The 15,000-nt window shown below is 39.9% G+C and overlaps 2 protein-coding genes across 2 annotated transcripts in view; both read right to left on the minus strand.

Annotated features, from left to right (window-relative positions):
- Nucleotides 1–15,000, minus strand: part of LOC138038315 (striated muscle preferentially expressed protein kinase-like) — a 390,347-nt gene that overhangs the window by 99,466 nt on the left and 275,881 nt on the right. The window lies entirely within an intron of this gene.
- LOC138052924 (acid-sensing ion channel 2-like) lies at nucleotides 2,964–13,995 on the minus strand. Its single transcript, XM_068899531.1, has 8 exons — nucleotides 13,083–13,995; nucleotides 10,136–10,466; nucleotides 9,494–9,714; nucleotides 8,005–8,152; nucleotides 6,407–6,463; nucleotides 5,445–5,607; nucleotides 4,741–4,832; nucleotides 2,964–3,688 (listed from the first exon to the last, which is right to left on the minus strand). Exons 1-8 carry the CDS (start codon nucleotides 13,629–13,631, stop codon nucleotides 3,558–3,560), a joined length of 1,692 nt encoding a protein of 563 aa, XP_068755632.1. The 5' UTR covers nucleotides 13,632–13,995; the 3' UTR covers nucleotides 2,964–3,557.

Below are 15,000 nucleotides of genomic sequence, written 5' to 3' on the forward strand. Positions count from 1 at the left end.
TCCGAACGGAATAATCGCGATAAATTCGCTCTCAAGGCTTTGATCGCCTCGAAATTCCAAGTAGATCACGGACGATACCTCCACTAGTCATTCGTCTTCTTCGAGCCGCTTGTGACTGAGAAGGAATTAGGGGCCGCCAAACTGTGCACATATTTGCGTTGCCAGCCATTGTATGACCAGCCGCGTTACCGAAAAGCTTACACCACGTAGTAGCCACCCAAACCGTTGGAAGATCGCTTAGTGACCCGGCCAAAGACTGACGATTGGTCACCATTGTGCTCATTGACCAATCGCGGATCGTTAAGCGATCTTCCAACGGGTTGGTATCGTCCGTGATCTACATGGAATTTCGAGGCGATCACAGCCTTGGGAGCGAATTTATGGCCCTTTTCTTGCTTTTTCTTCGGTGATTCCGTTCGGCGGCTTCGTCTCGGTGCCCAACCTTGGAAAAGAATATATGGAGGGAAAAGAAGAGGAACCAAATTAAAAACCACCTAAATCGCTCTTAATCGACCCAGAAACTGTTCCAGAGACAAAAAAAAACAAACAAAAAAACAAAAAAAGAACGCAAGACTGAAGCCGAAGGTCAGCTATTTTTAATTTAAATCATAAACATTTTTTTGAATTTTGAGAAAACCCGTTTTCGCCATACAAATCCTTATATTTCTACTCTTGCATACCTACGAATGTTAAACGAGTTGGAATGGGACTAGACTGGCTGGCCTGGACAGGAATGTGTAGGGCATTTTTGCAGGTGGAGGAGTGTTCAGATAAAAGTTTTTTTAAGTCGGCACAGAAATAGACACACCTTTCAACAAATGGGAACTGAAGAGTTTTTTAGTTCTAACTTGAGCGTCTATTTGCCACATTGTATATGCCCTTTTAATTCGCACAAGTAGGTCAATGTGTCGTAAGCAAGAGGTTAACTCATTAGCGACATTATGAACTAGATGGTAATTAATTTAATTCTACGACTATACCCTTGAACTGGACTTATTGCGTGGTTATGATGGATCGTACGTAAAGTTGGATGACCCCTTTTAAACCAACGATATTTAGCATCTCTGTCACTCTTACAGTAAAATTTACAGAACCTGAAGCATACTCTATCTAACACGATACTAGTTATCATTCCTTTTATATTTAACATTTATTATTTGTATGGTGCTCTTTCTTGAAAAGTAGTATACCCTAAGCGAATGATATCACCACAACATCTTCTCAAGAGTACCAAAAAGAACAATTTTCTAATGCATGAGTACAGTTTTCAGGTGCCCCCAATAAAAATTGTTTCCAAAATGCATAATAATAGGCAAATAGGATACAGAGGAGTTTTGTTGGATCGTACCTGACAATGTTTCCACTCGTTAATTCCAAAATGTGTTTACTTTGTACTATAAATATTGCAGAAATGGAATCCTCCTGAATTGCGAACGTTTTTCTACTTCTGTATCCTTCTATATATTCCCTGATTGTGTCTTGCACTGGTTTTCGCCATCTTTATTTGCATACTGTGGCGACAAAAGATTGACTTACAGGGCTCTTACCTTTTAGCCAGAAAAGAGTTTTCGATTGACATGGCAATAGAAATACATGCGAAGTAAATCACGTTTTCCGTAAATGAGGATCAAATTCGCGGAATTTGCTATCGAAGGTAGTTTGGTAAAGAGTGCTTTAATTTTATACGTGATTTGGTTTTGATGTAGTCGCTTCAGTCTATTCTTCATGTGATCTGTCTCGTGAACCTCGAGAAACCGTTGTTAACTGAACCGTTGCTAATATTTCAAGTTAGTAATAATTAAACTCAATTCATATTAGGAACAAATAATTAGTTGCAATAAACCGTTACTAATTTGAAATTTAAATTAGTAACGGTTCATTGCTGTTCTGTTTCTGGTCACTGTGCACTTCCGTCACCAGTTTTTGCGGTTTACATCGAACTAGTCACGTGATGTTTGTTTCCTCCCGCTCCTCTTCTTTTACTCGGCACTTCATGCCTCGTTCTGAAGGTTCGCTTTCCGAACCTTTGCCTCTCTGGCAAAGATCATTGTAGCCGCGGTCAATTGTACAAAGTAAACACATTTTGGAATTAACGAGGGGAGACTTTGTTGTGTACGATCCAACAAAACTCCTCTGCACCCTGAAAAAAAAAACGCTGATAAAACAATTTTTAGTCTTTTTTTTTCAATTTCTGAGAAAAAAAAAGGTGTTCTGTACTCCCAGGAGGATTATCAGCAAAATTCCATCTCCCAGCTAGATAGTGAGGGAAATTTCCAGCCAGTGTCACTGTTTCCCAGCCAGCAAAGAACCTCGTGAATCTAAATCACTCGCCAAATCGGTCAAAAAACAAGGTTATTTTCGCAACATGCGGTATTTTGAAAGTTGAACCAGCGGTAAGGTGCTTGCAAACGCCTTTTCCTCCAGTTTCTGTTCTCATCCAGCCAGCACTGATTAATTTAAAATGCTAAAAATATTTAAAGTTTCCCAGCGAAAGAGTACGAAAATTAATAACTTGCCAGCCAGCTGAATTTCCACTGTTAAACAGATCTTTTGCGGAACACCTTCGTTGGGTGCCCGTGAGTTTTTGCCAGGACCTAAAGAGAAGAGTCTTAAAGGCCTATTCGTTGCATCATGGTTCGACTGTCATGGCAGCTGTTGCTTCTCTCTAGACACATCCTGAGTTTCCACATCCTCCGCCATTTTGTTTGATGGTAAATCGCGAACAACGCAAAGCATTGCGTGGGTGCTGTCAACATTGGTAAAAATAGGGATATGTGATTGGCTATCACTCGATCCTCTTGCAGGGAACACCGGCTCTTGCAGGACATCTAAAAATAACTTTTGGGTAATAATTCTCTGTCTTTTATTCTCTGTTGTCCTCTCTGTCCGTATCCTCTCTCTATTCGTGGTATCCTGGTTCCACTGTCAGGGTAGCTGTTGTTACTTCTCTCTAGACATATCGTGAGGCAATTTCGCTCTTTAATTTGCCCACTCGTCATGTTTTATCATTGAAATTTATGATACAATTCTCGACATTGGTCACGGTGGCCGTAAATGAGCTTCTTAATGTAATGTTTTAAAGGTTTATATATATATATATATATATATCACTTTCTGAGAGAGACTTCTGTTTCGCATGGTCCCAAACAGACCACAGTCTTACACAACGTAACAACGTACTGTGAGCGAATAACAGTTAGTTTTTGAAGTGATGTTGATGTTATACAAATGTGCGCTAGTTTGTTACATTAAGTTTCTCAAGCTACTATATAGTTTTTGAACGTGAATTTGTTTCTGTGGCATAAACTGTCCAACTCGCTGCACACTTAGCTTTTGATAAAGCTAAAAAGACCGCATCGTTTGCAGTACAATCTCTGCTTATCACTGAGTTGCGTTAAGCATTGTTCACGCACAGCTTCAATGATACGATTTTCAAGCAAGCTTTCGAGAGAAAGAATCGGAGTTTAACAGCTGCCTTTTTCGCGAACTCTCGTTTTCTTAAGACACCAGAACGTCGTAAGAACTTCATATCGGTGGGGGAATGTGCACTCCCTTGGTTAGACAGTTCGCGATCTCCGTTGTCGTTGTTTATATTTGTTCACCATAATTCTTGCCAGAAGGTCACAGAACTCCAACACTGTAAGGATACTAGCACCGAGAAAAAGTCCCACTTGACCTCCTATGTCACCTAAAATCAAGGACGAAAGGTTGAAAATAACGACTGAGCTATAATGCAAAGAAAATGGCAAAAAGAAAACGATAACTGTTGCTAATTTGGTAAACACCTTTAATTAATAAGCTTGAGACCTAAATAAGTTTATCATTCTTAAACTCTTATTAGAGCAAAGAGAGAAATGATCCTTGAGCTACTTATGTGGACGATTTAAGCAATTTTTTAGGTGTCTTTTTTTTATATTTAAATTGTCCAGATAAGTGCTAGAATAGTTTCTCTTTTTCGTCTATAACCCGTGCTTCAAATATCTACATTTCTTTCATTCAGTCCTTTCAGGGGAGCACATGAGCCAAGCAAATTGACCTACTCCCAACGGTGTGGCTACATAACTCCGTTGCTAGTCTAAGAGCAACCTCGTTCCCAGGGTCCGAGACCCTGGGAACGAGGTTGGTCTAAGAGCATTGCACCGGCATCGCAGTGGTCATGGGTTCGTTTCAGGGGCCCGTTTCTCGAAAGTCTCGAAACTTTACGGGCCATTTTCGGGTGTCACAATTCCCTTTGTATCTCAAGAACGGAGAGGATTTAAGTCGTCAAACTTCACAGACGTGTTTCTTTTAGTTATCTTGAAAACATGTTAAAAGATCGGTTTTCAAAACAAGCGGTTGGCAGTTTCACAAATGGCTTTTCGTGCCCGAAACGTTTTCGGGACTTTCGATAAACGGGCCCCAGGTGTCTATTTGAGAGAATTGCTAAAATAAATCGTCCAGATGAGGGCGAGGATCATTTCTCTCCTTTATCTATAACACGCACTTCACATATCTACATTTCTTTCACTCTCATTAGAGCACTGCGCTTATTAAGGAGGGGACATGGCCGTTGTACTGAATGCGCGTCTCGGCTGCGCGAATTCTTTTTTCGAGCAAAAGAGTTTTTATCTCAAAAACCTTTGTAAAATTCTAAAGCGGAAGAAATATTAATCAGTGTGAGAACTATTCTACATAGTTGCTTGATGAAGGGCCTTCCTTCCTCCTAGTCTTCCAATATTCATAAATATGTATCACTCTTACCAAACAAGCTCTCTTGATCGTATGCTTGTCTTTGTGTTATCAAAGTGACTTGCATTTCTTCAAAGTAAACGTCCAGCTCGAGAAAATTGTCTCTGTCAAAAGAATTTGAGGAGTTTTTAAACAGACGTTCATGGCGATGACCCAGACTATTTTCAAATCTGCTTCTTTATTTTGGACGAAAGTTTAGCGTATACAAGTTAGAAACTGCGCTGTCTTTCAGCATAGTTAGTGGAGGGGGACTGGTTGGGAAACCTGGCGAACATCAAAGGCAGAGGTTATTGTTTGATTTTATAACCATCAAGTGACAATGACCGTGCAATACCTTTTTCAAAATTGCGTCGGAGATCACTTGAAGTTGTTGGTGAGTCACGAAAGTATCTAGGTTATCTTTCTTTCAAAATAGTTTAAATCGTTATCAAACCAATTGCTAAATATGCTTTCAGTAATAATCCAGTCCAGATGCAGACATTTTTCTCGCTCATCGTTTTGTCGGAGCAGGGGCTCGTATAAGCGTCTCTCGGGCGATATGCCGTATCATATATTGTTTTTTTGTTGTTCACGAGTGATGCTAAAGTTGGGGAACAGAGCACACAGACACTTGTTCACTAATTACTCGCATATAAAAAGTCACGCGACGACAACCATGTTGTACCTGGGTAAAACAGCTAGTCAAATTACTCCCATTATGATTAGTTCTTTTTTACCTGAGATAATGTCTCATGACGTCTTTCCTGACGTGCTTCCTCCGCGCCAGCACTTCTGAGAAATGTTTTGCAGGGGTCTGGGCATAGCTTAGTTGAACCTGATATTTGGTTATCTCACAGGGAACTGGACACTCGCAGTTGTTGCTTTCGTTACGAAAAATTTCTAAAAGACAAAAGCAAAATTGTTCGCTGCATTATGTATTTCTCTTTTCAGAGCTATGTCCCTCTCTCTACAATGGACTTCAGACAGGTATCTGTTCCCATAATGCACAGCATTTTGGATTTGTGAAGAAAATCAAATTCTAAAGTAGTTTAAAGTTTTACTCGAAAGCGCCTCGGCTTGTCAAGATTTATTACAAAACACTGTTAACAGTAAGTGTCAAAATGCCATTTTTCGAATCGCTTTTTTGGCAAAAGTCGGCTTTCATTTTTGCACTGATTTTTTACGGAAATAGAATAGCCATTTCGGAGTGGAAAACACTGTTAAACAGGCAAAAAATTCCCGATATTTTTTTCAGCAAATTTTATGGAACTTGCGTCCCAGTTATAAGCTCGAGATAAGCACAGAGTCACTAGTCGCGGCGCCTAGTAATTTTTTCTTGTCAGGTGCGGCACTTTCGTGGACGGCAATTGATCGAGCACATACTCTACAGTAGCTAATATCTCTGATAAACGACAAACGACAAACAATCAAACCCAGAACTACGTCTCATACGTTTTAAATTTAACAACGACAACGTTTTTTTCCCATTTCGTTGGATTGCGAACATTTGTAGTCTTCGCGTACATCCGGGTCTTCCCGAGCGCGAGAAACGTGACTCACTTGAGGGAATTCTCTCTTGCGTTGGTGTATGACAACGACTGCCATAAGTGTTGCTCAAGTTTTGGCCTCGGTGGCCCCCATAGAAAATAGTACGTTGTTGAAGAGTCGTGAGATGAAGTCGCCAATTTATCGTCCTTACCCATAGCGGGCCATACGCAGTTCTTGACCTCTTGTGGAAGACACGGTGGTGCTTCTCCTGCGTTAAAAGGAAATAAATCCGTATCATGGTGATCACTTTGAGACAAGAGCTCATGACCCACACCCTTTCCTTGGAGCTATTGTTTTTCTGAGACCAGCTCTACCGTCAGAAGCTGATCTTGAGCTACTGATTCCCGTCAAATATTAGAGCTAGGACGCAGCTCTTTACAACCTCTATTGTTTTTATAGTTAGGGTCCATTGCTCTTTTATATCGTAATTTGTGTCCATTATTTTCTGAACCAATCCCGAGAATCGTTGTAATAGCTGCGTACTGGCCCAAATATTATGACTAAAAGCCTCTTAGCCAATCAACGCATATTACTGATTTTCTCCGTTTGCATTATCCGAGACGTTGTTTCTGCCTTATTGCACACAAGCGTTGATCTCCGCTTCCGATAGAAGTTGGACAGGCCATTAATATCAACATTTCGAAAGCTTAGTACTCAGGCACGGGTTGCTCGAAGTTTGGTTAGCACTAACCAGCATTAAATACCATGGAAACCTACTGGTTTTCATTACTAATAGCCATTGGTTAACGTTAACCAGGCTTCCAGCACCCCGACCCTAGAAGTATAGGGCAGAGGAGTGGGCCCGTGGTAAAATTATGTAAAAGTCGGGCCATAGCTTAATTTCGAAGAAGTGATCGTCATCTGGACAAACCTTGCTCGAAGACATATAAGAATAACAAATGCATTCGGAAAAAAACTCTATTTACTTACAAATTAAGTAGTATGTTACATCAAATCATATTTTCGGAGCTACAAATTTGGAAGCCAAAAATTCGATGCGGTAATGACTTTTAAGAAAAATCTTAGATTTCGTCTTAGGCTCCAATTAGCGGCACATTAATTATGCACAGTGGATAATTTCTATGTCAACTTGTGGATAACATAACAGGCTATCCATCGATGGTAGAATGTTTAAAAAATATTGAAACACAACAGAAATTAAGGGATAAGGGGCTCGATTCCCCCTCCTCCGCACACCTCGGTGGAGGGTCAGCTAATAGTGCAGCCAAGGACAGATAGTTCAGTTTAGCTTGACACATTATAATCTTCCATATTCGTGCAAAATCAACCGTGATAAATTTTCTTCAGTAAGAGCTAACCGCACAAAGCAAGCAAAGCGCCGGATCTCGGTGGATTTGGCCAGTGAATGTAAAGATATAGACAATTAAAATTTGGAAAGGCTAGCTGTATGGCTGAAGTTCTTTTAATCCCTTTCAATTCATTTGGAGTATAAACCTTATCAGCCGCACAGCCAGCCTTGTTTTATTATTCTTGTCTATTTTCGAGCAAGTAAACTCAAAAACAGGCCTATAGATGGTTTTCACCTGACGTCACAGCGGCCACGTTGGTGCACAGAACAACAGAGAGAAAAGTCTTTTGGGAATTTGACTCTATTATAATGCAAAACATGAGGAATAATTGGTTATTGTTTTGTACATCAATATGGCCGTCTAATCACGTGATTAAAAACCATCTGTAACTTTGCGTAAGGATTCAAGAATTCAATTAACATTCACGCATGCGTTTTACCTTCCAGGTCATAAGATCTGCATTTACACATGCTTATTACGTAGTCAGCGCGGCATTTTAGAAGACAGGCAGATTTTGTGTACTTTTTGAAGCCTGCTAAGTATTTGTCTTCACAGGCCGTCTTAAATGGCTTGGGTAAGTTGTGCATCTGAAAGTGATATGGACAGTGAGTGAGTTTATGAAGGACCTATACAAATGTTGAGACAGACAGCTCGTACATTTTATCGTCCTTCCCTGACGAATACAAATACTGCTACTGGGCCACAAGAATTAAACATCTGCATAATGATGAAATTTGCTACCAAGACCAGAATGACTTGTTTCTTTAGTTCTTAACAAATCTGAACGAGAAACCATTCTGATCAGCCTTGTCGTTAATTGACGACATTCGCTGGAGCCTCTCAACGTCATAGTCATGGTAACCACATCGCAGGATTATTCAGGGTTATTTCTTATTTAGTGTTATCGACTCTTGTGGCCACAAAACAAAGAATTCAATGAAAAAAATGACAGTGTTGCTCGTGCGGCCCATATTTGTCGTTCGCAAACAAAGCCACTACATTGATCGAATGCAAAAATAGCCACCAACAAATTATTTTTTTGTCTTTGTGTTAATTAGTCTAACGAGCCTCGTTAAGACGTTTAAATTTGTAAGAATTTGGGCTGTAAAACGAAGCTACAATCCTAGACAAAAGTAGTAGGGAAGGTTATATAAATGAACCCCACCAGAGCTGTATTTCAACCCCCTTCTGTTAAGGCGCAAAAAAACACTTTCTCCTTCTGTTATATAGACCCCCTCGCCCTATTCAATGTTGGAAGGTAACACTACAATTTCCTACGAAAAGCATTCAGTTTTGCAAAACACTGAATCAGGGGGGTGGGGAGAGAAGCTAAGAAGACGTCAAAAGTGCTAATCTTCCCAACAGTTTTGCCTATGAAAGTAAACACCTACAATTTATCATAACATAGCAAAAAACATATAAATATTAAAAAAAAGCAATAAGTGTGTTTGTTTTTTTCACAGAAACTGTGAACGCTAGGAAAAAAAGTAGTATTTCCAATTACGACCACACCCAGAATTTTCAGACAATCCTAGACAAAAGTAGTTGGAAAGGGTAGAAAGAGGCGCAATATGTTGTTCCAAAAATTGGAACTTTCTCTAAGTGAGTTTCAGAAGTATATAAATGTTTTTCTCCTTAGATATTTCTTTCTCGATGCTGTTTTCGACAATAAACAGTTTGCATCAAAATGAATTGAACCGCTATTTGTTTAGGACTAGGTAACCTCTGATCAAATAAGCGGCCCTGCGTGTTGTTCACCAGGTAGCAAAATGTGCCTTTTACTAGGCTAATTGGACGGGCATATAAATTATCATACATGTAAATAGTCTCACAATGTCCGAGTTCGTGATCAATAAATGACGTAGGTCAACAGTGTCAACTTGCGGCTTCTATCACTATTTTCAAAAAGAGCTACAGGCTGTACGTACCACTTCCTTCCTGAGCCCGCAGAATGTATGTGTCCCCGGTTGAATTGCAAAACCAAGTTCATTGATCAGCGGTGGTTCCTCTTGATCATGCACCATGACCTTGAACCCTGATGAATCTCTAAGGGAACCGTAATATTGATCTTGTTGAACGCTTAGAGATAGTCTCAGACCATAATCCACTCCAGCACGTTGTACCTTTAAAAGCGGATGCCCCTTTAAACCTGTGCATGAATTGTATAGAATATATTGTAGGCAAGGGTACTTACTAATTTCTAAATCCAAACTACCACTGCAAGATTATGGAGTGCAATCCGTAGTACAAATTCATGCCATAATAATATTTATATGCATTCGGTAGAGCAGTCATCCACCTCTCACTTTCGGTCTCGGTCTGTTGGACTGGTCTAAAAGTCCAAGTTACTCACCTGAGCCTAGATACCTCTTTCCTAACCAAAACGAGAAAGTTATATGGCTTTTGAGCAAGTGAGGCTGGTTTCATCCTATGTTTTCAACACAGCGATAAATTGGTACTTCTCCGCTGGTAACTACGGTGCTCCCACTCGTGCGTCAGAATTCATAGTGGGACTAAATTCCTCTACCTTGCAAATTTGTTTACAACACGCGAACCACTATTCAACGTACCTGAATTGAAAGTGTAACAAAGGCCAAACTCAGTGATAACGGCTGTAAAATTCTCAGGTCCACAGGGCTGTGATTTCCAACGACATTTCTTTATCATGTGATCAATACGATGTCCATGAGTCCTTACAAACTGCGCAAAATCAAAAGTGTCATCAAAGCCGAATGCCGTCTCGTCCCCGAGCACGTCAACGTCGTCATCGTCATCGGCTTTTTTCGATTCCTTTCGGCGATGACGTCGAAGATAGTTTAAGAAGTTTGGAATTGGCGAACGAGCGAACAATACCTCTTCCTTGTTGTCGATGTAGTTTTGTGGGGCTAAGATGGACATAACCTGTAAGGTAAGAGAGATTATGCAATAGTTAGAGAAACCCCAAGAGCGCAGTTAGCCATTATGATTACTTACTTACATTGAATCCCCGCTGAAGCAGAGAGCAGCCAAGAGGGAGAGGGAGGGGAGATAGAGGGGAGAGGTGAGTGAAGTAGAAAGCTTGAAATTTGTTCCCAAATAAGTAGAGGAATGCTATTGGAAGACATTTTTACGTCATTGTTTTTTACATCATGATTTATTTTAAGTTTGGTCACAAGCACCACATTCCTTTTCCCCATTTAAATAAACCAGCCTTTGACAGTCGGGATCGCCTGTTTCAACTTTGATAGTCGGGATCGCCCGTTTAAATATTGGTGATGACATTAAAGAAATAAACACGAGATTCTGATACTAAGAAAAAAAAAGAAAAAGCGGAAACGATATATTTGATATGTTGATCTGAAATGGAAGTTTTGGTATACGTATAGCCGGTTGATTCTTGAAGTTTCATGAAAGGAAATCGGGAAAAAAAACCTCTCCTTTAAACCATCTGATTAAAAGTCACAGCATTTGCAAATGTTTATAGAGTCGAATAGCAGTTGTCGGTATTGCGAAAAAACCCAGGATCTGGTAGTTCAAAAGCTGTTTTATAATTAACGCTAATCCCAGATTAAATATTAACCAAGAAGTTTATTTCTCTACTCACAATATGTTGCTCAACAATAAATTTTGGCAAAATTTTATCTTAGAGGAAGTCAATCTTGAAAAAACAAAAGCAAGAAAAGAAACCTTCACCCTAAAGTTGAAAAAATGAAACCAAAGTTTCCACTTATCCTAGATGAAGTTAATCGGCTTTCGAGCAAGGGCCCTTTAAAGAAGATCTCTAACTTACACTGCGTTTCGAGAAAACAATGCCAGTAACAATAATCTGCAATCTCTCTTGGCAATTAAATCAAGAACCATTATATAACATGACATCAAACGGGACGAAATATGTTATATGTCTCTCTAAATTGACCAATCATTGCTCGCCTTCTGATTGAGAGACATTGTATTAAAACTAGCATCTTCTTTATTTTGTCGTCAATTTATGATAATTATTGATCGACCCGTTTTAGCGGAGAATCATGGTTAAGAAAATATGGTAGCCCCGAGAAATTTGGCTTTGGTTTTGACTTTATCCTACAACCGTCCGTGCGTCGTCATGTAAGCAAATACGCAAAATCGCGCATTGCAACCCGCGCTTTTTGGCAGGAAATTGCATAGGCTGAAACCCGCGTTTCGTTTTCTTTTTCAGCGGGATGTTGCACGGCCAGCGTACTGCATTTGACTGAATAATGGTGATAAAAAACGACGAAAAGAACAGGAAAGAGTACTGTAAAACTTTATAGTGATGAGCAGGCTGCCGTGGACTGGTCGTAAGCAGAAAAAATATATTTAATATCTGAAAAAAACAAACAAACAAACAAACAAAAAAAACAAAAACAAATGATAATTGGAGAGCGCCATTAATAGGCTTGTATGGCTAAATAACTATTTTATTTGATTATGCTGATGGTAGGCCAATGTTTCTTGTGACATGACATGATTGTGACTATGATTCACTGCTATATGCAAGTTAATATGGAAATACGAAGTGGACAAGTTACAATACGGTTGTCAGGAGGCTGGAAAGGTAATCAGCTAATGTTATCTTTTCTGTGCACTCTCTGTGGACAACAAGATTTAAAAACATTTCCATTTTATCCTGAGAATTGCGGGTTCGACATTCACCACCTAATTCTATGGCTTCCACGAGTTGCCACAATGTTTCCTACAACCGTTTCTTACAAAGCATATAAGAGTCAAAAGAGTAAGAATTGAGTACTTTTTTTGTTCTCAAACATTCTGAAATTCCACAGTGGAGCCCGTGTTGTGAAAGACAACCCATTAATTTTAGCAAAGACTTTTAGTTACATTGGCCTTTTTTATAGTAAAGACGCATTATGCGTCTCTCTTGTTATTCGTGTAGTGTAAAAACGGAACGTTTTTACACTAGACGCACTAAACTGTACGTCCAGTACGTCCAGAAGCATTATGCGTCTTCTACTCGTCTTTGTACTAGACGAATTTTACAGACGCAGAAAAAATGTTTGCCCAAGTTCGTCCCAGACGAATTATGCGTCTCTAGTATAAGAACGACCATTCACATCTTCGGAATTGCAAACATGGCCCATGAAGTAATAGTGTGTGTAGAATAGAGGATAGAGATTGCCAGAAATGTTTGTTTTGAAAATATGTTAAGATCAAATGAACAACTCTACTTGACAGGAAATCGATTTTTCCTTGCCGTATATATCTTATAAAAACCCCACTCTTCCGACTCGGTAGGTCTGCAACTTTTCCCAATCGCAATTATAGACCTTCACGATCGGACGAGAGAACAGAGTTGTTAATTGTGAACAGTTCAAGAGGTACACAAAAAAAAGATTGTGACAACATCGCTCGTAGGACGTCTCAGCTTCCCTTCCCGGAACTAGGGAGACATTTTGGGAAAGAGATTAACCAAGTGCAGAACTTAATTAAACAAAAGACAGACAACGCCTCTTTCAAAACACCCACCCGCCAAACTATAACCACAACTAGGTCTTCTCCACTTACCTTTTCACCGATTGTTCCATTTATCAGGTAATATGGAAACAAATTGAAATTGCATATGGAAACTGCGGGAAATGTTATCTGGTCTAAAAACTCGACCTGCACTGTGGTGGTGATAGGACGATCAAAATACTTTTGTATACTCTTCTTGCTCTGCAACAGCAGCATGAAAAGAGCAAATATAAGAATAACGAGCCAGATGATGCGGCGGATTTTGGGTCCTTCCTCAAATATAAAACGGAATCCATGAAGCGTCAGACTGTGCAGAAACTCTTGCCACAATTCCTTTGTGGTCGGGATTTCATCCTCCTCTTCGCTGTTCTCTGAATCACTACTTGCTTCCTTCTTCTTTTTCTTTTTCGGCGATGCCTGGGGACACGCCATGCTTCCAGTGTCGTAACAAGCGACAAAACTACGGTGAAATATTTCCAAGAGTGATGTTTGAGGCGTTTTTACAACCACAATGTATTCGTCAACAATATCTCTCCTTTCCGTTGTCAAATTTCTGGGACACAATTCCCTCGTGTGGACAAACTCTTTATCAACGGGCATCCTTGATATCAGTGACCATTATTTAATTCCGTGCGGTCCATATCATTGTACATCACTGATCATCCATTGTCTTTGTAGTCTAAAGAAATTCCCATCTGTGCTTCTCACACACTTTTATTGACTGAAGTGGTTAAATATTCTGTATCAACTGTTTGAAGTGATATTTTGTCCAAACTCGTCTTGCGCTTAAATAACGAGTCGTTTTGAAGCCGGGAAATTGTTTCTAAGCCACTAGGATGGATTCCAAGTAAAGGTTCGAGAATAATTAAAAGTTTTTTCAGTACCCAAAACACGGTACTTTTGAAGACGAGTAAGGAAAACAAAATTCGGTTCCCATTGCATTGGAGTTTGACTTGCCACCAGCAAGCAAAAATGGAGCTCAATGAACCTTGTAACGATTTTAACGAATTTACGACAATTACGTAATAAAGGACGGGTACCACAATTATTTTATCTTAACGCTTCATAGCTAGTCAGCGTAGAAACTTGATGTCTGAAAAATTGTTTCAAGCAAATGTCTCTTTCTTTGAGCATCGTGAATGACAACAGTTTGTTCCTCACCTTCCCGGTCAGGACATTAATTTTTTTACTGGTTAACGACTACGTTACGGCGACAATGTGAAGGTCATGTCTCATTGTTAGGTTAATTTAAGGGATAAAGAGAAATATCCCCGAACTAAGGAAAATCTTTGAACTGCACTCCAGTGAAGTTTAGGAGCGATACGGTAACTAGTTAGGCCCATTCTCGTTACCAAAGCCTCGGATCAACCCAAGGCTCTGGGAAACTCTATGTAGGAGAACATGCGCCGTAGGGTTCTCATAGCCAAAAATTGGCCATTCGAACCATACGGCGCCTGCTCACTCCTCGTGCTAACACGAATTCACCAGTTAGAGACGCTGTTCATTGTTTTTCTCGAAAACCAATGGAAAGGCACTTTGTTTCAGGGTTCCCCAGAACTCTTCTCTCCCCTCCCTCGAACCGTCGGCCTTGGGTGAGGAATTCTGTCCGCTAACCACCGCACCACCATGCCTCCGTAGCGATAATTTTGATCTTGCCAATCCCCATGATTTTGCCTTTATAATATATACTCTTTGTATTAATCTTTTTACTTTCCAAGCGAAATTGTATTCATCTTTAGGTTGTAATAATATTGAAATCAAAGTCTGCCGATGTAAACTGGATCGCGAGGAATCCTGGCTTAAGTTGTTAAAAGATCGGTTAAGGACGGGTTAGCATTATATTCCATCCACCAAAACCACCCTGGCACATTTCCTTACAATTACACGACGTAATATCCCGTCTTAGTCTTTGTACTCTTGGTACTCGCCATACTCTTGGTATTGAAACAGAAAATTGGAGGGGGGGGGG

This window comes from Montipora capricornis, chromosome 1 (genome assembly GCF_036669925.1).
Source record: "Montipora capricornis isolate CH-2021 chromosome 1, ASM3666992v2, whole genome shotgun sequence".
Taxonomy (NCBI): Eukaryota; Metazoa; Cnidaria; class Anthozoa; order Scleractinia; family Acroporidae; genus Montipora; species Montipora capricornis.

What these genes read in the sequence shown, in the direction of transcription:
- LOC138052924 (XM_068899531.1), bottom strand. Translation starts at nt 13,631, where the DNA reads ATGCCCGTTGATAAAGAGTTTGTCCACACGAGGGAATTGTGTCCCAGA. An exon ending in GCGGGCTCAGGAAGGAAGTG is followed by an intron (nt 8,153 to 9,493) that starts GTACGTACAGCC and finishes TATCACTTTCAG; the next exon opens with ATGCACAACTTACCCAAGCC. An exon ending in CGATCAAGAGAGCTTGTTTG is followed by an intron (nt 3,689 to 4,740) that starts GTAAGAGTGATA and finishes CCTTGATTTTAG; the next exon opens with GTGACATAGGAGGTCAAGTG.